This window comes from Rhinopithecus roxellana, chromosome 2 (genome assembly GCF_007565055.1).
Source record: "Rhinopithecus roxellana isolate Shanxi Qingling chromosome 2, ASM756505v1, whole genome shotgun sequence".
NCBI classification, from domain to species: Eukaryota; Metazoa; Chordata; class Mammalia; order Primates; family Cercopithecidae; genus Rhinopithecus; species Rhinopithecus roxellana.
In genome coordinates, this window is record NC_044550.1 from 140839781 (window position 1) to 140864050 (window position 24270).

General features: G+C 41.2%; 1 protein-coding gene across 3 annotated transcripts in view; it reads left to right on the forward strand.

Moving 5' to 3' along the window:
- Window positions 1–24270, forward strand: part of C2H4orf19 (chromosome 2 C4orf19 homolog) — a 40555-nt gene that overhangs the window by 11934 nt on the left and 4351 nt on the right. For 2 of the 3 annotated variants that reach the window (XM_010365827.2, XM_010365829.2), the window contains exon 2: window positions 23938–23991. In XM_010365827.2, coding sequence (XP_010364129.2) covers window positions 23960–23991 — 32 coding nt within the window. In that variant the 5' untranslated portion in view covers window positions 23938–23959. Of the gene's footprint in view, window positions 1–19583; window positions 19737–23937; window positions 23992–24270 lie in introns of those variants that run through there. The other variant, XM_010365830.2, reaches the window with a different exon arrangement.

Genomic DNA, 24270 nt, shown 5'->3' on the forward strand with positions numbered 1-24270 from the left:
GAACCATACCCTTTATTTGCCTCTAGAGTTCTCATCTTGGGACTGTATGTGGTCTTCAGTACATATACAGGATGATGTGTAGATTGGTAGACTTTTGTGTTTTTTTGTTTTTTTTTTTTTTTTTCGTTTTGTTTTGTTTTTTATTTTCATTGTTATTTTATTTTGTAGAAAGAATGAAAATATAAAAAGAAAAAATAACTTAATTAGAAACTAAGTAGCCAGTACATCTAAGGTATTACACATATATTTTAGCACATTTGACTCTATTTTGGAGCCTTTTGACCAAATTTTTCTTCTTAATTTTAATTCTCTTATTTGGGAATAAGGGGCTGGCGATGTTATTTGGATTGCTTTTTTAATTTGCCGATGGTGGTAGAAAAAGCTTTAATAGAGGTGATTTTATGTGTGCTGAATTTAGGCAAAAGAGTACATGTTTCAGTGTATTTCTTCTCCATTTCTTTCTCATTTTCGGTCATTTACTTTCCATATTATTTTCAGCGTACTCTCTCTGTCTCACCCATTGCTCTCCTCAGTTCCCAGAGTCTGACTGGCAATGCGTGCATGGGAACCTTAGCAGCTGAGGGGCATCCCAAGTTTGCATTGTGGTTTGGTGACAACAACCCACACTCTGCAACCAAGCTCTTGGGGCTTTAATTCCCAGCTCCATCTCTTTCTAACTGTATAATCTTGTGCAAGACACTTCTTCTCTTCATGCCTCAGTTTCCAATATGTGAAATAGGTTAATGGATGGTTGTGAGGATGAAGTGAGATAATATATGGTACATCCTTGGAACTGTCCCTGACATGAGGTAAGCATCAGATATGCGTTTGCTGTCATTTCATAATATACCCATTTCTTTTTGTTTTTTTTTTTATACTTTAAGTTCTAGGGTACATGTGCATAATGTGTAGGTTTGTTACATATGTATACTTGTGCCATGTTGGTGTGCTGCACCCATCAACTCGTCAGCACCCATCAATTCATCATTTATATCAGGTATAACTCCCAATGCAATCCCTCTCCCCTCCCCCCGCCCCATGATAGGCCCCGGTGTGTGATGTTCCCCTTCCCGAGTCCAAGTGATCTCATTGGTCAGTTCCCACCTATGAGTGAGAACATGCGGTGTTTGGTTTTCTCTTCTTGTGATAGTTTGCTAAGAATGATGGTTTCAAGCTGCATCCATGTCCCTACAAAGGACGCAAACTCATCCTTTTTTATGGCTGCATAATATTCCATGGTGTATATGTGCCACATTTTCTTAATCCAGTCTGTCACAGATGGACATTTGGGTTGATTCCAAGTCTTTGCTATTATGAATAGTGCCGCAATAAACATACGTGTGCATGTGTCTTTATAGCAGCATGATTTATAATCCTTTGGGTATATACCCAGTAGTGGGATGGCTGGGTCATATGGTACATCTAGTTCTAGATCCTTGAGGAATCGCCATACTGTTTTCCATAATGGTTGAACTAGTTTACAATCCCACCAACAGTGTAAAAGTGTTCCTATTTCTCCACATCCTCTCCAGCACCTGTTGTTTCCTGACTTTTTAATGATTGCCATTCTAACTGGTGTGAGATGGTATCTCATTGTGGTTTTGATTTGCATTTCTCTGATGGCCAGTGATGATGAGCATTTTTTCATGTGTCTGTTGGCTGTATGAATGTCTTCTTTTGAGAAATGTCTGTTCATATCCTTTGCAGACTTTTTGATGGGGTTGTTTGTGTTTTTCTTGTAAATTTGTTTGAGTTCTTTGTAGATTCTGGATATTAGCCCTTTGTCAGATGAGTAGATTGCAAAAATTTTCTCCCATTCTGTAGGTTGCCTGTTCACTCTGATGGTAGTTTCTTTTGCTGTGCAGAAGCTCTTTAGTTTAATCAGATCCGATTTGTCAATTTTGGCTTTTGCTGCCGTTGCTTTTGGTGTTTTAGACATGAAGTCCTTGCCCATGCTTGTGTCCTGAATGGTACTACCTAGGTTTTCTTCTAGGGTTTTTATGGTATTAGGTCTAACATTTAAGTCTCTAATCCATCTTGAATTAATTTTCGTATAAGGAGTAAGGAAAGGATCCAGTTTCAGCTTTCTACTTATGGCTAGCCAATTTTCCCAGCACCAATCATTAAATAGGGAGTCCTTTCCCCATTTCTTGTTTCTCTCAGGTTTGTCAAAGATCAGATGGCTGTAGACCTGTGGTATTATTTCTGAGGACTCTGTTCTGTTCCATTGGTCTATATCTCTGTTTTGGTACCAGTACCATGCTGTTTTGGTTACTGTAGCCTTGTAGTATAGTTTGAAGTCAGGTAGCGTGATGCCTCCAGCTTTGTTCTTTTGACTTAGAATTGTCTTGGCAATGCAGGCTCTTTTTTGGTTCCATATGAACTTTAAAGCCATTTTTTCCAGTTCTGTGAAGAAACTCATTGGTAGCTTGATGGGGATGGCATTGAATCTATAAATAACCTTGGGCAGTATGGCCATTTTCACGATATTGATTCTTCCTATCCATGAGCATGGTATGTTCTTCCATTTGTTAGTGTCCTCTTTTATTTCACTAAGCAGTGGTTTGTAGTTCTCCTTGAAGAGGTCCTTGACATCCCTTGTAAGTTGGATTCCTAGGTAATTTATTCTCTTTGAAGCAATTGTGAATGGAAGTTCATTCCTGATTTGGCTCTCTGTTTGTCTGTTACTGGTGTATAAGAATGCTTGTGATTTTTGCACATTAATTTTGTATCCTGAGACTTTGCTGAAGTTGCTTATCAGCTTAAGGAGATTTTGGGCTGAGACAATGGGGTTTTCTAAATATACAATCATGTCATCTGCAAACAGGGACAATTTGACTTCTTCTTTTCCTAACTGGATACCCTTGATTTCTTTCTCTTGCCTGATTGCCCTAGCCAGAACTTCCAAGACTATGTTGAATAGGAGTGGTGAGAGAGGGCATCCCTGTCTTGCGCCAGTTTTCAAAGGGAATTTTTCCAGTTTTTGCCCATTCAGTATGATATTGGCTGTGGGTTTGTCAAAAATAGCTCTTATTATTTTGAAGTACGTTCCATCAATACCGAATTTATTGAGCGTTTTTAGCATGAAGGCTGTTGAATTTTGTCAAAAGCCTTTTCTGCATCTATTGAGATAATCATGTGGTTCTTGTCTTTGGTTCTGTTTATATGCTGGATTACGTTTATTGATTTGCAAATGTTGAACCAGCCTTGCATCCCAGGGATGAAGCCCACTTGATCATGGTGGATAAGCTTTTTGATGTGCTGCTGAATCCGGTTTGCCAGTATTTTATTGAGGATTTTTGCATCGATGTTCATCAGGGATATTGGTCTAAAATTTTCTTTTTTTGTTGTGTCTCTGCCAGGCTTTGGTATCAGGATGATGTTGGCCTCATAAAATGAGTTAGGGAGGATTCCCTCTTTTTCAATTGATTGGAATAGTTTCAGAAGGAATGGTACCAGCTCCTCCTTGTACCTCTGGTAGAATTCAGCTGTGAATCCATCTGGTCCTGGACTTTTTTTGGTTGGTAGGCTATTAATTATTGCCTCAATTTCAGAGCCTGCTATTGGTGTATTCAGGGATTCAACTTCTTCCTGGTTTAGCCTTGGAAGAGTGTAAGTGTCCAGGAAATTATCCATTTCTTCTAGATTTTCTAGTTGATTTGCGTAGAGGTGTTTATAGTATTCTCTGATGGTAGTTTGTATTTCTGTGGGGTCCGTGGTGATATCCCCTTTATCATTTTTTATTGCGTCTATTTGATTCTTCTCTCTTTTCTTCTTTATTAGCCTTGCTAGCGGTCTGTCAATTTTGTTGATCTTTTCAAAATACCAACTCCTGGATTCATTGATTTTTTGGAGGGTTTTTTGTGTCTCTATCTCCTTCAGTTCTGCTCTGATCTTAGTTATTTCTTGCCTTCTGCTAGCTTTTGAATGTGTTTGCTCTTGCTTCTCCAGTTCTTTTAATTGTGATGTTACAGTGTCAATTTTAGATCTTTCCAGCTTTCTCTTGTGGGCATTTAGTGCTATAAATTTCCCTCTACACACTGCTTTAAATGTGTCCCAGAGATTCTGGTATGTTGTATCTTTGTTCTCATTGGTTTCAAAGAACATCTTTATTTCTGCCTTCATTTCGTTATGTACCCAGTAGTCATTCAGGAGCAGGTTGTTCAGTTTCCATGTAATTGAGCGGTTTTGATTGAGTTTCTTAGTCCTGAGTTCTAGTTTGATTGCACTGTGGTCTGAGAGACAGTTTGTTATAATTTCTGTTCTTGTACATTTGCTGAGGAGTGCTTTACTTCCCATTATGTGGTCAATTTTGGAATAAGTGTGATGTGGTGCTGAGAAGAATGTATATTCTGTTGATTTGGGGTGGAGAGTTCTATAGATGTCTATTAGGTCCGCTTGGTGCAGAGATGAGTTCAATTCCTGGATATCCTTGTTAACTTTCTGTCTCGTTGATCTGTCTAATGTTGACAGTGGAGTGTTGAAGTCTCCCATTATTATTGTATGGGAGTCTAAGTCTCTTTGTAAGTCTCTAAGGACTTGCTTTATGAATTTGGGTGCTCCTGTATTGGGTGCATATATATTTAGGATAGTTAGCTCTTCCTGTTGAATTGATCCCTTTACCATTATGTAATGGCCTTCCTTTGTCTCTTTTGATCTTTGATGGTTTAAAGTCTATTTTATCAGAGACTAGGATTGCAACCCCTGCTTTTTTTTGTTCTCCATTTGCTTGGTAGATCTTCCTCCATCCCTTTATTTTGAGCCTATGTATGTCTCTGCATGTGAGATGGGTCTCCTGAATACAGCAGACTGATGGGTCTTGACTCTTTATCCAGTTTGCCAGTCTGTGTCTTTTAATTGGAGCATTTAGTCCATTTACATTTAAGGTTAATATTGTTATGTGTGAACTTGATCCTGCCATTATGATATTAACTGGTTATTTTGCTCGTTAGTTGATGCAGTGTCTTCCTAGCCTCGATGGTCTTTACATTTTGGCATGTTTTTGCAATGGCTGGTACCGGTTGTTCCTTTCCATGTTTAGGGCTTCCTTCAGGGTCTCTTGTAAGGCAGGCCTGGTGGTGACAAAATCTCTAAGCATTTGCTTATCTGTAAAGGATTTTATTTCTCCTTCACTGATGAAACTTAGTTTGGCTGGATATGAAATTCTGGGTTTAAAATTCTTTTCTTTAAGAATGTTAAATATTGGCCCCCACTCTCTTCTGGCTTGTAGAGTTTCTGCCGAGAGGTCTGCTGTTAGTCTGATGGGCTTCCCTTTGTGGGTAACCCGACCTTTCTCTCTGGCTGCCCTTAAGATTTTTTCCTTCATTTCAACTTTGGTGAATCTGGCAATTATGTGTCTTGGAGTTGCTCTTCTCGAGGAGTATCTTTGTGGTGTTCTCTGTATTTCCTGAATTTGAATGTTGGCCTGCCCTACTAGGTTGGGGAAGTTCTCCTGGATGATATCCTGAAGAGTGTTTTCCAACTTGGTTCCATTTTCCCCCTCACTTTCAGGCACCCCAATCAGACGTAGATTTGGTCTTTTTACGTAATCCCATACTTCTTGCAGGCTTTGCTCATTTCTTTTTCTTCTTTTTTCTTTTGGTTTCTCTTCTCGCTTCATTTCATTCATTTAATCCTCAATCGCTGATACTCTTTCTTCCAGTTGATCGAGTCGGTTACTGAAGCTTGTGCATTTGTCACGTATTTCTCGTGTCATGGTTTTCATCTCTGTCGTTTCATTTATGACCTTCTCTGCATTAATTAGTCTAGCTGTCAATTCTTCCACTCTTTTTTCAAGATTTTTAGTTTCTTTGCGCTGGGTACATAATTCCTCCTTTAGCTCTGAGAAGTTTGATGGACTGAAGCCTTCTTCTCTCATCTCGTCAAAGTCATTCTCTGACCAGCTTTGATCCGTTGCTGGCGATGAGCTGCGCTCCTTTGCAGGGGGAGATGCGCTCTTATTTTTTGAATTTCCAGCTTTTCTGCCCTGCTTCTTCCCCATCTTTGTGGTTTTATCTGTCTCTGGTCTTTGATGATGGTGACGTACTGATGGGATTTTGGTATAGGTGTTCTTCCTGTTTGATAGTTTTCCTTCTAATAGTCAGGCACCTCAGCTGTAGGTCTGTTGGAGATTGCTTGAGGTCCACTCCAGACCCTGTTTGCCTGGGTATCAGCAGCAGACGTTACAGAAGATAGAGTATTGCTGAACAGCGAGTGTACCTGTCTGATTCTTACTTTGGGAGCTTCCTCTCAGGGGTGTACTCCACCCTGTGAGGTGTGGGGTGTCAGACTGCCCCTAGTGGGGGATGTCTCCCAGTTAGGCTACTCAGGGGTCAGGGACCCACTTGAGCAGGCAGTCTGTCCGTTCTCAGATCTCAACCTCCGTATTGGGAGATCCACTGCTCTCTTCAAAGCTGTCAGACAGAGTCGTTCTGGTCTGCACAGGCCTCTGCTGCTTTCCCTGTTGTTTTTTTAGCTGTGCCCTGTCCCCAGAGGTGGAGTCTACAGAGACATGCAGGTTTCCTTGAGCTGCTGTGAGCTCCACCCAGTTCGAGCTTCCCAGCGGCTTTGTTTACCTACTTAAGCCTCAGCAATGGCGGGCGCCACTCCCCCAGTCTCGCTGCTGCCTTGCGGTTAGATTGCAGACTGCTGTGCTAGCAATGAGGGAGGCTCCGTGGCCGTGGGCCCCTCCCGGCCAGGTGTGGGTATAATCTCCTGGTGTGCCCGTTTACTTAAAGCACAGTATTGGGGTGGGAATTACCTGATTTTCCAGGTGTTGTGTGTCTCAGTTCGCCTGGCTAGGAAAAGGGATTCCCTTCCCCCTTGCGCTTCCCATGTGAGGCAATGCCTCGCCCTGCTTCAGCTCTCGCTGTTCGGGCTGCAGCAGCTGACCAGCACTGATCGTCCGGTACTCCCCAGTGAGATGACCCCAGTACCTCAGTTGAAAATGCAGAAATCACCGGTCTTCTGTGTCGCTCGCGCCGGGAATTGGAGACTGAGGTTGGTAGACTTTTGATGAGTTGCTTTCCAAGATCTCTGTCCATGGTCTAATTTATAGAGACTATTATCATTATCCTTTTTTTTTTTTTTTTTTTTTTTTTGGAAATGGAGTCTCACTCTGTCACCCAGACTGGAGTGCAGTGGCATGATCTTGGCTCACTGCAACCTCCACCTCCTGGGTTCAAACGATTCTCCTGCCTCAGCCTCCTGAGTAGCTGGGATTACAGGTGCGTGCCACCATGCCCAGATAATTTTTGTATTTTTATTTTTATTTTTTGAGACAGTCTCGCTCTGTTGCCCAGGCTGGAGTGCAGTGGCACCATCTCAACTCACTGCAAGCTCTGCCTCCCAGTTCACACCATTCTCCTGCCTCATCCTCCCGAGTAGCTGGGACTACAGGCGCCCACCACTACACCTGGCTAATTTTTTGTATTTTTAGTAGAGATAGGGTTTCACCATGTTAGCCAGGATGGTCTCGATCTCCTGACCTTGTGATTTGCCCGCCTTGGCCTCCCAATTTTTGCATTTTTAGTAGAAACGGGGTTTCACCATGTTGGCCAGACTGGTCTCAAACTCCTGACCTCAAGTGATCCTCCCACCTCGGCCTCCCAAAGTGCTGGGATTACCGGTGTGAGCCGCCACACATGGCCATATAGGGAATCTTTTCATCCTTTCACAAACGCTAAGAAGTAGCATTATCCTCCAGCAATGATTTCCTGGAGGTGTTAGGTCCCAGTCCAGGTTGTTACAAGCAGAGTTTAAGAACTGACCTTGGATTCACACTTTTGTTTTTAACTTCACACCTTTTTAAAACATTTTATTTTGACATCATTTCAGACTAACAGAAAAGTTGCAAGAAAAGTGCAAAGAATCCCCATAAATCCTCTACCCAGAACCCCTACACATGAGCATCTACCACATTTGCTTTGTTGTTCTGTCTTTATACACACACAATGTTTTTTCTGAATTATTTTAAGAAGTTAGAACAGAAGTGTTTTAGATTTTGGATTTTTTTTTTTATTTTGGAATATTTGCATATACATTATGAAATATTTGTATATACATCATGAAATATCTTGGGAATGGGAGCTGAGTCTAAATATGCCATTCAAATGTTTCATATATACCTTTTACACATACCTGAAGGTAATTTTATATAATATTTTTAATAATTTGTACATGAAACAGAATTTTTACTTCGTTTTCACTGTGGCCTGTCACATGAGATCAAGTGTGGCATCACGTAAGTGCTCCAAAAGTTTCAGTTTTGGGAGCATTTTGGACTTTGGATTTTTGGATTTTGGATGCTCAACTTTTACTTTACTGTGTATTTCCTAAAAACAAGGGCATTCTCTTTTTTTCTGCCTTCTCCCCAACATTGTATTGTGCTTTTAAATATATAACAAAGTTGAAAGAATTTTGTAGTAAACTTCTGTATACCCACCACCAACCCATCTTATATTTTGAGACATTTCAAAGTAAGTTGTGGACATCGTATATTTCCCTTCTCTGCTTTCACTTGAGCATGTATATCATTAATTAGAATTCTATATGTGTTTACATTTTTTGAAATAACTTTTGTTACAAAAGTAATGTGTTCATTGTGGAAAATTGGTCATTGCAGATTTAAAAATCTACATATCTATCAATTAGTATTCATTTGTACCAGATATTGTGCTATGTACTTTTTCAACATCATCTCTTTTCATCCTTTAACAAACCCTAAGAAGTAGCATTATCCCCATTTTACAGATAAGGACTCTGTGAGCAAGTTGCCGCAGTTCCCACAGTGGCAGAGTCAGGATATGTGTCCAGGTCTGTCCCATCTCCTGACTCTCAACTGCATGCCATCCTGCTAGCCTTGTGTCCACTCCACCCCACTCTGAGATAACCACTGTTAACCTCTGTCTCAACCCACAAAACTTTGTCTCAACCACAAAACTGTGATTATATTATACATGTCATTTTGTAACTGGCTTTTTTGCACATATGCAAACCTCTTTCTCCAGCACCTTGTTAATGGCTGCAGGGTATACTGTTGAGTAAAGATACCATATTTAAGAGCTACCTTATTGTTATTTGTTTTTCAAGTTTTCGCTATTACCAAATCTTCTTGCATACTACTAATTTTATCCTTAGGGACACAAGTAGAATTGCTGAGTCAGAGATTATGCATAGTTTCCACTGTTAATACAGATTCTCAAATTGCTTTCAATGTCTCCTACCAGTAGTATATGACTAGCAGGTTTCCCTACATCCTACACTGACACCAAGTATACATTTTAACAACTCGTTTATGGCTGGGTGCCTGTAATCCCAGCACTTTGGGAGGCCGAGGCGGATGGATCACGATTTCAAGAGCTCAAGACCAGCCTGGCCAAGATGGTGAAACCCCATCTCTACTTAGCTGGATGTGGTGGCACATGCCCATAATCCCAGCTACTTAGGAAGCTGAGACAGGAGAATCTCTTGAACTCGCGAGGCGGAGGTAGCAGTGAGCCAAGATCACGCCACTGTACTCCAGCCTGGGTGACAGAGCAAGACTCCATCTCAGAAAAAAAAAAAAACTCATTTCTAGTTAGATAAGCAAAAACATGTATGTTTTGTTTAGCATACCTTTGATTGTTAATCAAGTTGAACGTATTTTCACATATAAGGCTTTCCCTTTCAGATACTACTTGTTCAGGTTCACACAGTTCTTTTTTAAGTTGGTCTCTTGAATAATTCCAACCCATTTCACATTAAAGTCAATGTTATGACTGATATTTCATTTTTCAAGCAGATTTTACTTCATTTATTTTTATTTTAAATGTTTAAAATCATTTTTAATTTTTGTGGGTACATCGTAGGTGTATATATTTATGGGGTACATGAAATGTTTCAATATGGGCATGCAATGCATAATAATCATATCTGGGTAAATGGAGCACCCACTGCCTCAAGCATTTATCCTTTGTGTTATAAACAAACAAGTTATATTCTTTAATTATTTTTACATGTTCAAATAAATAATTATTGACTATAGTCACCTGTTAAGCTATCAAATACTAGGCCTTATTCTTTCTTTCCAACTTTTGTTTTGCACCCATTAGCCATCCCCACTTCTCTTTCACCCCCTCCTCCAACTACCCTTACCAACTTCTGGTAACCGTCTGTCTACTCTATCTTCTGAAATTCAATTATTTTAATTGAACATGAGAAATTGAGAAATTTTAATGAGAACATGAGAAATTTGTCTTTCTGTGCCTGGCTTATTTCACTTAACATAACAACCTCCAGTTCTATCCATGTTGTTGCAAAGAAGAGAGCTCGTTCTTTTTCATGGCTGAATAGTTCTCCGTTGTGAGAACTCCATACCACATTTTCTTTATGCATTCTTCTGTTGCTTCCAAATCTTGGCTATTGTCAATAGTGCTGCCGTAAACATGGGAGTGCAGATATCTCTTCAATATAGTGATTTCCTTTCTCATGGGTACATACTCAGCAGTGGGATTGCTGGATCATACAGTAGCTCTATTTTTAGTTTCTGAGAAACCTCAAAACTATTCTCCATAGTGGTTGTACTAATTTACATTCCCACCAACAGTGTATGAGGGTTCCCTTGTCTCCACATCCTCACCAGCATTTGTTGTTGCCTATCTTTTGGATAAAAGCCATTCTAACTGGGTTGAGGTGATATCTCATTGTAGTTTTGATTTGCGTTTCTCCGATGATTATTGATGCTGAGCACATTTTCCTATACTGTTTGCCATTTGTATGTCTTCTTTTGAGAAATGTCTATTCAGATCTTTTGCCCATTTTTTAATTGGATTCTTAGATTTTTTTTTTCCTGTAGAGTTAAGCACCTTACATATTTTGGTTATTAATCTCTTGTCAGATGGATAGTTTGCAAATGGTTTCCCCCATTCTGTGGGTTGTCTCTTCACTCTGTTGATTGTTTTCTTTGCTGTGCAGAAACTTTTTAACTTGATGTGATCTTTGTTGTCCATTGTTGCTTTGGTTGCCTTTGTTTCTTGGGTATTACTCAATAAATCTTTAATCAGTCCAATGTCCTGGAGATTTTCCCGTGCCTTCTTGTAGTAGTTTCATAGTGTGAGGTCTTAGATTTATGTCTTTAATCCATTTTGATTTGATTTTTATATATGACAAGAGAGGGATCCAGTTTCGTTCTTCTGCATATGAATATCCAGTTTTCCCAGCACCATTTACTGAGGAAACTGTCCTTTCCCCCAGTGTGTGTTCTTGGCACCTTTGTTGAAAATGAGATCTCTGCCGGGCGCGGTGGCTCAAGCCTGTAATCCCAGCACTTTGGGAGGCCGAGACGGGCGGATCACGAGGTCAGGAGATCGAGACCATCCTGGCTAACACGGTGAAACCCCGTCTCTACTAAAAACTACAAAAAACTAGCCGGGCGACGTGGCGGCGCCTGTAGTCCCAGCTAACCGGGAGGCTGAGACAGGAGAATGGCGTAAACCCGGGAGGCGGAGCTTGCAGTGAGCTGAGATCTGGCCACTGCACTCCAGTCCGGGCGACAGAGCGAGACTCCGAAATGTATTGATTTGTTTCTGAGTTCTCTCTTCTATTGGTCTATGTGTCTATGTTTTTATGCCAAAACCATGCTGTATTGATTACTGTATCTCTGTAATGTAATTTAAAGTCAGGTAATGTGATTCCTCCATTTGTTTTTTGGTTTTGGGTTTTTGGTTTTTGGTTTTTTTTCGCTCAGTATGGCTTTGACTAGTCTGGGTCATTTGTGGTTCCATATACATTTTAGGATTGTTTTTTCTATTTCTTTGAAGAAATGTTGATAGAGGTTGCATGGGATCTACAGATTGCATTGGGTAGTATGGACATTTTAACAACATTGATTCTTCCAGTCCATAATCATGGAATATCTTTCTAATTTTTGTGTCCTTTTCAATTTCTATCACTAACATTTTGTAGTCTTCATTGTAGAGATCTTTCACTTTTTTTTATTAATTCCTAGGTATTTAATTTTATTTGTATCTATTAGAAATGTGATTTCTTTTTTGGATTGTTTGCTCTTGGCATATAGAAAATACTAAGATTTTTGTATGTTGATTTTGTATCCTGTGACTTTACTTAATTTGCTTATCAGTCCTAATAGTTCTTTGGTGGAATCTTTAGATTTTCCCAAATATAAGTTTATATTATCGGCAGACAAAGGTAATTTGACTTCTTCCTTTCTTATTTCTTTATGTTGTCTGATTGCTCTAGCTTTCAAGTACTATGTTGGGTAACTGTGATGAAAGTTGGCATCCTAATCATGTTCTAGATTTAGAGAAAAGTCTTTCAGTTTTTCCCCATTCAGTATGATACTAGCTATGGGTCTGTCATATACGGCTTTTATTATGTTGAGGTATGTTCCTACTATACCCAATGTTTTTAGGGTTTTTATCATGAAGGGATGTTGAACTTTATCAAATGCCTTTTCAGCATCAGTTGAAATGATCATATGGTTTTTGTTCTTCATTCTGTTGATATGATGTATCACATTGATTTGCATATGTTGAACCATCCTTCCATTCCTAGGATAAATCCCACTTGGTCAACTTGGTCGTAATGAATCTTTTTAATGTGTTGTTGAATTTGGTTTGCTAGTATTTTTTTTAGGATTGTTGCATTGACACTCATCAGGGATATTGGCCTGTGGTTTTCTTTTTTTTGATGTGTCTTTGTCTGGTTTTGGTATCAGGGTAATACTAGCTTCATAGAATGAGTTTGAAAATGTTCCCTCCTCCTCTATTTTTCAGAAGAGTTTGAGTAGGATTGGTATTAGTTCTTCTTTAAATATTTGGTAGAATTCAGCAGTGAAGCCTTCAGGTCCCAAGTTTTTCTTTGCTGGGAGACTTTTTTACAACTTTGACCATGTTATTGGTCAGTTCAAGTTTTGGGTTTCTTCGTCTTCAATCTCAGTAGGTGGTATGTGTCTAGGAATTTATCCCTGTCTTCTAGATTTTCCAACTTATTGGCATATAATTTTTCATAGTAGCCACTAATGATTCATTGAATTTCTGCAGTATCAGTCGTAATGTCTTCCTTTTCATCTGATTTTATTTATTTGGATCTTCTCTCTTTTTTCTTAGTCTGGCTAAAGGTTTGCCAATTTTGTTATCTTTTCAAAAAAACCAATCTCTTGTTGATCTTTTGTATTTTTTTTTCATTTCAACTTAATTTCTGCTCTGACCTTTATTATTTCTTTTCTTCTACTAATTCTGGGTTTTGTTTACTGTTGCTTCTCTAATTCTTTACAATGCATTTTAGGTTATTTATTCCAAGTTTTTCTTTGTTTATGTAGGCATGTATGTAAACTTCCCTCTAAGAACTGCTTTTCCTGGATCCCATAGGTTTTGGTCTCTTGTGTTTCCATGATCATTTGTTTCAAGAATATTTTCAGTTTCCTTCTGAATCTCTTCATTGACCCAGTGTTTATTTAAGAGCTTATTGTTGAATTTCCATGTGTTCATATAGTTTCTACAATTCCTCTTGGTATTGATTTATAGTTTTATGCCATTGTGGTCAGAGAAGATACTTGATATCATTTCAATGTTTTGAATGTTTTAAGACTTGTTTTGTGACCTAACATATGGTCTGTCCTTGAGAATGGTCCATGTGCTGAGAAAAAGAATGTACATTCCACAGCAGTTGGATGAAATGTTCTGTAAATATCTATTAGTTCCGTTTGATCTACAGTACAGATAAGTGCAATGTTTCTTTGTTGATATTCTGTGTGGAAGATCTGTCCAGTGCTGAAAGTGGGGTGTTGGAGTCTCCAGCTATTGTTGTATTGGGGTCTCTCCCTCTCTTTAGCTCCAATAATATTTGCTTTATATATCTGAATGCTCCAGTGTTGGGTGCATATATATTTACAGTTGTTATATCCTCTTGCTGAATTGAACCCTTCATCATTATGTAATGACCTTCTTTGTCTCATCTTAAAGTTTTTGTCATGCAATCTATTTTGTGTGATATAAGCATAGTTATTCCTGCTCTTTTTTGGTTTCCATTGGCATGGAGCATCTTTTTCTATCTCTTTATTTTCAGTCTATATGTGTCTTTATAGGCGAAGTGTGTTTCTAATAGGCAACAGATCATTAGGTCTTTTTAAAAATCCATTCAGCCACTCTATGTCTTTTGAGCAGACAGCTTAGTCCATTTACATTTGATCTTATGATTAATAAGTAAGGACTTACTCCTGCCATTTTATTTGTTTTCTGGTTGTTTCGTGGTCTTCCTTTCCTTCATTTCTTCTTTTCTGTCTTCCTTTTAGTGTAGGTGATATTCTCTGGTAATATAATTTAATTTCTTGATTTTAATTTTTTTTGTGTATTCATTGTATGTTTTTTGATTTGAGGTTGCCATGAGGCCTGCAAATACTATCTTAAAACCCATTATTCTGGCCAGGTGCAGTGACTCATGCCTGTAATCCCAGCTCTTTCGGAGGCAGAGGGAGGTAGATCACCTGAGGTCAGGAGTTTGAGATCAGCCTGACCAACATGGTGAAACCCCGTCTCTACTAAATACAAAAAATTAGCCAGGCATGGTGGTGCACACCTGTAATGCCAGCTACTTGGGAGGCTGAGGCAGGAGAATTGCTTGAACCTGGGAGGCAGAAGTTGCAGTGAGCCAAGATTGCGCCACTGTACTCCAGCCTGGGCAACAGAGCAAAACTCTGTCTCAAAAAATGAATAAATCGCCATTATTTTAAGTTGATAACAACTTAGCACTGCTTGCATAAACAAACCAACAAGAAAAAAACAAACAAAAACAAAGACTCTAACTTCATCCCCTCACTTTTTAACTTTTTGTTGTATCTATTTACATATTATCGTACAGTCTATGTCTTGAAAATTTTTCATTATTATTTATGATTGGTTCATTTTTTAGTCTTTCTATTCAAGAGAAGTTTACACACCACAGTTACAATGTTATAATATTCTGTGTTTATCTGTTTGCTTATGATTACTAGCAAGTTTTGTACCTTCACATGATTTCTCATTGCTCATTAACATCCTTTTCTTTCTGATTGAAGTACTCCCTTTAGCAATTTTGTAAGATAGAACTGGTGTTGATGAAATCTCTGAGCTTTTGTTTGTCTAGGAAATGTACTTCTTCGTGTTTGAAGAATATTTTTGCCACAAACACTATTCCACTGTAAAAGTTGTTTTCCTTCAGCACTTTAAATATGTTATGCCACTGACATGTCATGTCTCTCCTGGACTGTAAGATTTCCACTGAAAAGTCTGCTGTCCGATGTATTGGAGCTTCATTGTATGTTATTTGTTTCTTTTCTCTGCTGCTTTCAGGATCCTTTCTTTATCCTTGACCTTTGGGAGTTCGATTACTAATTGCCTTGAGTAGTCTTCTTTGGGTTAAATCTGCTTGGTGTTTTATAGCCTCCTTGTACTTTGATATTGATATATTTCTCTAGGTTTGGGAAGTTCTCTCTTATTATCTCTTTGAATAAGCTTTCTACCCCTATTTCTTTTTCTGCTTCTCCTTATGGCCAATAACTCTTAGATTTGCCCTTTTGAGGCCATTTTCTAGATCTTGTAGGCGTGCATCCTTGTTTTTTCTTCTTTTTTTCTTCTGTGTCCTCTGAATATATTTTTAAATAGCATGTCTTCAAGTTCACTAATTCTTTATTCTGCTTGATTAATTCTACTGTTAAGAGACTGTGATGCATTCTTCAGTACGTCACTTGTATTTTTCAACTCCAGAATTTCTGCTTGATTCTTTTTGTTTCAATCTCTTTGTTAAATTTATCTGATAGAATTTTGAATTCCTTCTCTGTGGTATCTTGAATTTCTTTGAGTTTCCTCAACACAGCTATTTTGAGTTCTCTGTCAGAAAAGTCATATATCTCTGTTTCTCCAGGATTGGTCCCTGGAGCTTTATTTAGTTCTTTTGGTGAGGTAATTTTTTTTTTTTTTTTTTTTTTTGGATGGTCTTCATGTTTGTGGATGCTCATTGGTATCTAGGCATTAAACAAGTAGGTATTCCTCATAGTCTTTCCAGTTTGGGCTTATTTGTACCTGTTCTTGGAAAGGCTTTTCAGGTATTCGAAGGGACTTGTGTGTTGTGATCTAAGCCATATCTACATTAGAGGCACCCCAAGCCCAGTAATGCTATGGTTCTTGCCAACTCAGAGGTATCACCTTGGTGGTCTTGGATAAGATCTGGAAGAATTATCTGGATTACCAGGCAGAGACTCTTGTTCCCCAAACAAAAGTTTCTCTCTCTGTGCTGAGCCACCTGAAGCTGGGGGTGGGGTGACACAAGCACCCTTGTGGCCGTGATCACTAGGACTGTGCTGAGTCAGACCTGAAACCAGTACAGCACTGGATCTTACCCAAGTTCCGCTGTAACCACTATCTAGCTAGCTCCTATGTTTGTTCAAGGCCCTAAGGCTCCACAATCAACAGGGGGCAAAGCCAGCCAGGCTTGTGTCTTTCCATTCAGGGCAACAAGATACCCCAGGCCCTAGGTGGGAGATAGGGACTGAAGTCAAAATCCTTAGAGATCTACCTGGTGCTCTATTCTACTGGGGCTGAGCTGTCACTCAGACCATAAGACAAGGCCATTGCCATTCTTCCCTCCCCTTTTCCCAGGAAAAGGATTCTCTCCCTATCACCATTACTGCCACAGACCCACACGGAGTATTGCCAGGCTACTGCCAATGTTCACTTAAGGCCCAAGAGCTCCTCAGACAGTTTGTGGTAAGTGTTGCCAGGCCTAGGACACATCCTTCAGGGCCTGGCAACACTAGGACACATCCTTCAGTCCAGAAATGCCATCCAAGAGCCAAGGCCTTGAATTAGGGACTCCAAGAGCTCGCCTGGTGCTCTACCCCACTGTGGCTGAGCTGTTACCTAAGGTGCAAGACAAAGTCCACTGGACTCTTCCCTCTGCTTTTCTCAAGTAGAAGTAGTCTGTCCCTATAGCCACCACAGCTAGGAATGTGCTGGGTCTCACCTAAAGCCAGCATGTCTCAGAATCTCACCCAAGGCCCACAGCACACTACCTGGGTATTCCTGCTGGTTATTCAGGACCCAAGGGCTCTCTACTCAGCAGGTGATGGGTCTTGCCAGGACTTGATCCTTCCTTTCAAGGAAGGTGCAGTCCCTTCCAGCCCAGGGTGTGTCTATTAATGTCATCTAGGAGCTAGAGCCTGGAATGGGGCCCTCATGACTCTGCCTGGTGCCCCATCCTAATGTGGCTGAGCTGGTATCCTATGGTGTAAGACAAAGTCCTCTTTACTCTTCCCTCTCTTTTCCTCAAGCACAAGGAAGGGGTCACTTTCATTGCTGTGAGCTGTGCTACCTGGGTTTTTGGGACACGTGACACAGGTTCTCCCTTAGCCACTCTTGTGTCTCAGCAGATCAGGTGCCCCCCAGGTCCCCTGGCTCTGGCCCCAGCACAGCACTGATGCCTTGCCTAAGAACCACAGTTCTTTGGCCTAGACTACCCTTTAAATTTATTAGGATTTATTCCAAGTTTATTAGGATTTAGTCCAAGTCCTTGGTTGAGGCTTGCCAAAACTCAAGTTCCAACAGCTGGAACGTATAATTTCCCTCTGGCTAGAGCTGGTTCAAATGCTCCGTCTGTGTGTGGGTAGACTGTAGGGTCGTGGCTTAGCTGATTTCAGCCTGGTTTTGCTTTCTGCTCTGATAGGGCAGCCCTGAGTTCAAATGCAAAGTCCCACAATCACTGCACTCTCCCTCCCCCAAACACACAGATTCTCTCTCCACGTCATGCAGCCACTGCCAAGGAATAGGTATCAGCAGTTCAAGATTGTCTTTCCTACCCTCTTTAGTGCCTCTTTCAGAAATATGAAGTTAAAACCAGGTACTGTGATTGCGTATCTGATTTTTGGTTTTTATAAAGGTGCTTGTTTTTGTAGATGATGGTTGTTAAATTTGGTGTTCCCGTTGGGCAGTGAAGCAAAGATCAGTGGAGGCTTCTATTTGGCCATCTTGTTCTGCCCTTCCCCAAGAGCATCCTCTTATATAACCCCAGGACAAGGTTCAAAAGCAAGTAATTCACATCAATTTAATACCATTACTTAATCTACAGACATTATTCAGATTTTACCAATTATGTCAATAACGACCTTTTAGCAAGAAGGACATGCAGTACATCGGTTGTCATGTCTCTTAAATCTCCTCGAATTTGGAAGCATTCTTCTGTCTTTCTTTGCTTTTTCATAACATTACATTATTTTAAAAGTACAGGCCAGTTGCTTTGCAGAATATCCCTCATGTTTCAACTCAGAGTATGCTCTTTTGTCAGAAAATCTTAGAAGTGAGGCTAAGTTCTCAGTGCCTCCTATCAGAAGCCACATGCCATTGATTTGTCTCATTGTGGCACTATTACCTTTGACTACTTGGTTGAGGCCCTGTATGCCAGGTTGCTCCAGTGTAAGAATACTATTTTATCCTTAATCATATGGGGAGGGCTACTTTGAGACTAAATGTCCTGTCCTCCTCAAAATTTCACCCACTAGTGCTACCATCCATTGATACTTCTTACTGACATCAGTTATTATGATGATGGCTATCAAATGGTGATTTTTCTAGTTCCAGTATTTCTCATATGTTTGTTAGCTGGCTTCCTACTTGTAAGGTAGAGTGTCCCCTTTCCCTTTATGTATCTTAATGAGGACTCATAAGTCCTTGTTTTATTCAATGGGCTATAATGCTGTATATTAGTAATTATTTTAATATTCCAGTTGTTCCACTTTGGCCAGTAAAACCTCTACAAGTGGATTCCTGTGTCCTTTTAGAATGTCCCTGTCATTCTTCAAAGCTATCACTATTTAAAGGGAGCTATTTCCAGATGGGTTGAGTCTTTTTCTATATGCCCTTGACTTCCTGATGAATACTCAGTTAATTTCTCTGCCTGGTTAGAAAACTCCTTGGCTTCTCTGGACTTCCCCCTTCCCCAACCTCCATTGCTACCCTCCCAGCAAGGAGGCTTCACCAATGACTGACATGGCATTAGCATGACCTTCTTTAAACACTGAACAAAGTCAGCCCCCAACACAAGGCTGCAGGAGCAGGCAGCAGCAGCAATGGGTGGACACAGCCATCCTAATGGTGTTTGTTTTTCCCCTATGTAAACCCAGCAGCGGTTGTGAAGGATTTGCCCTTCGTTGCCTGTTGCTTTTTTGTACGCCAAAGAGAAAGCAAATCTTGATTTTGCTCTGTAATAAAGGGTAACCAACAACTGAATTCTTACCTTTAAGCTAGCTGTTGCCAAAAGGGAGGCAAGGAAGAAAGCTAATAGACTGCTCATTTTGAACCCAATCTTACATCAAAAGAGCATATTTTTTTCATTGCTGTGTATCGCATGCTAGACCTGGAGTATTTCCTTGTTGCCCCTGGACTAAGGAGAAGTCCTTGCTAAACGCAAGATGTAGAAGTGGGAGTGACATATGAAAAAAGAAATGAATTAAACTTTATATGACACATCATATAAGGAAGAATAATTGTAGACACAGGCATGCAGGGGTTGGGCATGAGTATATTAGTCCCCACCCTTTTCGTCAGCAGTCACCAGTCACACAACCTTGGACATTAGAGCCTATCCGTCTGATCTAGAGAAGGAATGTGGCTGGGGAAGGAAAACTCAGGGCGAGGTGAGAGGACAGAACCTCTAACCAGGAAGAGCTGTCCCTGCCAAGCTCCGGAGAGGCGCAGAAGCATGACCCTCAGGTATGGGACCAGGTCTATAGGAAACCCATGTGGTGTGCCCTAATGGGAGGCAAGCGGGGGAGGAACCAAACTGGAAACCTGATTCTGAAAGAGGAAAACCACCACAACATCCTTTGTAATTGCACAGCTTGGAAGAACAGTATAGATCCTGTGGTTTTCCTGGGGAAGGAGGGGAGCCTAAAAGCCGCAGATGATGTCTATTTCCTTCAGAAGCAGGGAAGGGGCAGTTCTCGAGTGCGGCTGTTAAATCTCTGCAGTCACTTCATTCGGTGCAGCCTGCTCCTGTGGTCTTGGCTATAGCAGCAGAAGGCGAGGATGGAGGGTGCCCCAGGGTCAGTCTTGATCAGCCTCTGAGGAGCTGGGAGTGCAAGGTGTCACTCTGGATGTGTCTGCCTGTTTTTCCTCACCTTCTTGCCTTCCTTCGTCTTTCCTCCCTCCTTCCTTTCCTCCTTTCTTTTGCCTTCCCCGTACACCTTTTGGATTCACCATCATAAAGCTGACCTGAGATGTTTCAATGAGTAATGTTTTATGATTGCTTCAGTTACATTATTACAATCCAGTCTGCCTTGCTTGTTTTGCAAACACTTCTAAGCTCTTTTCTCCTTTTCTTTGACCTTTTTTTGTTTTGTTTTTACTACCTATCCTCCTGACCAGTTGTCATTGTTTGTTGGTTTGTTTACTTTTAAGGAGTCCAAGATAAACAAAGTATTGCAGGCATGAAAAGGGTCAAGATTTCAGAGTGAATTGTGGAGGGGGAGGGTCAGGAGGGGAGAGGAGAGGTGTTGAGGGAGGGGAGGGGACAGGAGAGGAGTGGAGGGAGAGGAGGGGAGAGGAGAGGTGTGGAGGGAGGGGAGGGGAGAGGAGAGGTGTGGAAGGAGGTGAGGGGAGAGGAGAGGTGTGGGGGGGGAGAGGAGAGGTGTGGAGGGAGAAGAGGAGGTACATGTGCTGCTTCTCGCCTGTCCTATTTATCCAGTTCATCTATGAATTATCAGCAGAAAAGGAAGGTAAAGGAGGAGTAGAGGCTGGGGACAAAATCCTGGGCTTTGAAATGGGGTAATTTAAGAGTATTCTGAAAGGTACAATGTTACACATGTGTACACAGTTCCACAGAGAGAGTGATTTTTCTCTCTATGGGACTGTTGTACTTGGGGTTTTCTGTCTTTCAAGTGTTGTCACAGCTGATAGAAATATACCATTTAGCCCTTATTCCAGAAACAAGTCCTACTTGACATTGTTAATACTCTTGTTTGTATGCATAGGTTCTGGCAACTAGATTATATCTTTCTTGGATACTAGACCTCCATCTTTTTCTTTTGGCGGGGGTGGGGAGTGTTTTAATATGCTGTATCCAAACAGGGGTGGGTAAGACACCCCTGGTCTGTGTTTATTATGAATGTTTGCTCATATGATCCCCAACAACACCATATAGTAGAAATATTATTATCCCCATTTACAGATCAAGTGACTGAGGCCCAAAGTCCCATAGTAGCAGGGTTTTCTGTCTCCTGAGCCCACCCTTGTAACACCTGGGTGACGTGGCTGGCACAAACTGGAAAGGTCTTGATTGGTTGCAGACACACAACAGGTTCACTGATAGTGCTCTCATTTTTAATCTATAGCCATTAAATCATTCATTCATTCCACATTTATTGACTGCCTGCTGTGTGCCAGGTGCTATCCTAAGTGCTGAGGGTTAGGCTTGAAGAAGGATGGAAAAGGTGGGTCACAAACAAATCTATGACAGAATGTCCAGTGGTGACACATGCTAGGAAGAAAACTGAAGCACAGTAAGGAAAGAAAGGGTGGCAAGAGATGCAGGGCTGGCCCGAGGGACTCTTCTGCATTCCATGAGTCCTCCCAGGAAGAGATGGAAGGACAAGGGGGGTTTGGTCCTCAAGCATGAAGTGATTTGGGGATGTTACTAGTTTTCTGTGCTGCTGCAGCAAATTACTACAAACTGAGGGGTTTAAAACAATGGAAGCGGCCAGGTGCGATGGCTCACACCTGTAATCCCAACACTTTAGGAGGCCGAGGTCGGTGGATCACCTGAGGTCAGGAGTTCAAGACCAGCCTGGCCAACATGGTGAAATCCCATCTCTACTAAAAATACAAAAATTAGCTGGGCATGGTGGCAGGTACCTGTAATCCCAGCTACTTGGGAGGCTGAGGCAGGAGAATCACTTGAACCCAGGAGGCAGAGGTTGCAGCGAGCCGAGATCGTGCCATTGCACTCCATCCTGGGTGACAGAGTGAGACTCTGTCTCAAACAAACAAACAAAACAAAACAAAACAAAAACAATGGAAGCATATTCTCTCCCGGTTCTAGAGACCAGAAGTCTGAAATTGGTATCAGTGGGCTTGATCCAGGGCTGGGTATCAGGGATCAAGGTGTCACCAGGACCACACTCTTTCCAGAGGCTCCAGGGGTAAATCTGTTCCTTGCCTCTTCCAACTTGGGGGGCTGCCAGTGCTCCTTGATTTGTGACCTCCTTGCTCTGATCTCTGCCTTTTTGGTCACATTGCCTCTTCCTCTTCCTCTTCTGTCTATAATCAAATGTCCCTCCGCCTCCCTCTCATAAGCATTTATTTAATTGTATTTAGAGTCCACGCAGATAAACTAGGCAGATTGTACCATCTCAAAATCCTACACTTCATCACATCTGCAAATACCTTTAATTTGGGGACTCAGGTGACATAAGAGGTATTATTTACAGGTTTCAGGAATTAGGATGTGGATATTTGGAGGCCATTTTTCAGCCTACCATAGGGAGTTATTTGTGGATTTTATTTTTTTAACATAAATCTAGTCCCTTTTAACTGATCAAGCCATCTATACTTCTTAAAAAGCACCAATCATGTTCACTGTGGGCAAAAGCTTATGGAGCAGCATCCCTGGAAATTCATCCATGATTGAAAGAAGGAAGGAGGGACAACAGGGGAGACAGAGACACAGCCAGCAATGAATGATCTCTCTTTCTGGTGCCTGTGTTTCATGGAGACAGGGGACTGGGGATGCAGATTCTGTTTTGGCTTGTCTTTTTAAAGGCTGTAGGCCCAGCACAGTGGCTCATGCCTGTAATCCCAAACCTTCGGGAGGCCAAGACAACCAGATCACTTGAGATCAGGAATTTGAGACCAGCATGGCCAACATGGCAAAACCCTGTCTCTACTAAAAATACAAAGATTAGCCAGGCATGGTGGCACCCACCTGTAAAGCCAGCTACTTGGGAGGCCAAGGCAGGAGAAACACCTGAACCTGGGAGGCGGAGGTTGCGCCACTGCACTCCAGCTTAGGCGACAGAGTGAGACTGTGTCTCAAAAAAATAATAACAATAAAGGCTGTAGATATTAGAAATGAAAAGTAACTTAGAGATGCTTCCATATTCACTTTTAGGATATTCTGAGGAAGGAAGAGGCCAACATGGTCAGTCTTATATGAAGAGAAGATTTTGTTCCAAAGGAAATGATCGGGAAAAGCCCAGCTTGGGGAGGGGCCAGGGAACAGTGGGCAGGTGGGAAATGAGTCCACCTTCTGCCAGGAAGCCTAAGGGGGCATGTCTTTGAGCTAAAAAGAACAGGTCCACGAATCATAGTTGAGATGTTGAGATTGACTGAGCGGCGGGAAAAGCAACACAGGATAAATTTAGTGTGGTTGAAGCTTGTGCAATGACTCAGGCTGTCACGCTCCTCAGTGTCTGAATCATGGGACACAATAGATCCGCCAGCTTATTCCAGCATCCTTTAACCCTTGAGGAGCAAATGCCCTGGCAAGGAGCCCGCTCAGAATCCCCTCCCCCTCCTGCTGCTGCAGCACAGTGGGCTGTGTCATGGTGAGGTTCCTGTGTCCTCTGTAGAAGGTAACAGATTAGGAAACGGCAGAAGTCCCTTCTCTGTCTAGCATCCTTCCACCTTCTTCTCCTCATCTGTAAAATGGGGATGAAACACATAACCCCAGGGTTGGGAGAAAGGTCTGACACAGAGGCAAGTGTCAGTGAACGTCTGAGAACTCTGAAGCAGTGATGGAAATGGGGTGTTCCTGGTAACCAGCGCCCTCTCTGACCCATGTGGTAGTTACCCTTTTGCCAAAATGTGTGACTATTAATACATTTTGAGTCTCTAGGAAAAAAAAAAAAAAGGCAAACTTAATTCCTACTAATAGATCACTCACTGTTTTCTCTGCCTTTTATGCTTTCTTTTCCAGGTGGTAACAGAAAACAATCCAGATGGGGTGCAGGTGCTGTAAAATAATACAAAGGTAAAGCTGAAGAAATACTACTTCTAAATGGAGGAATTTGTGATGAGCGTGGAGTCACTTTTAAAAACCATGCATGTATTCAGTGCATTTATCCAGCTTAGGGCATGATCAACATTGCCAACACGTTAAGAGTTTGGAACTGTTATCATATCATTTAAAAGAACATGTGTCCTAGATTTTTTTAACTTTTTTTGCTCACTTCTCAAAGCATGTCGGGAACACCATCATTTTCTGAGGCTGAATTTGGTCTGGGTTTCTGAGGATGCCTGAAATGGCATC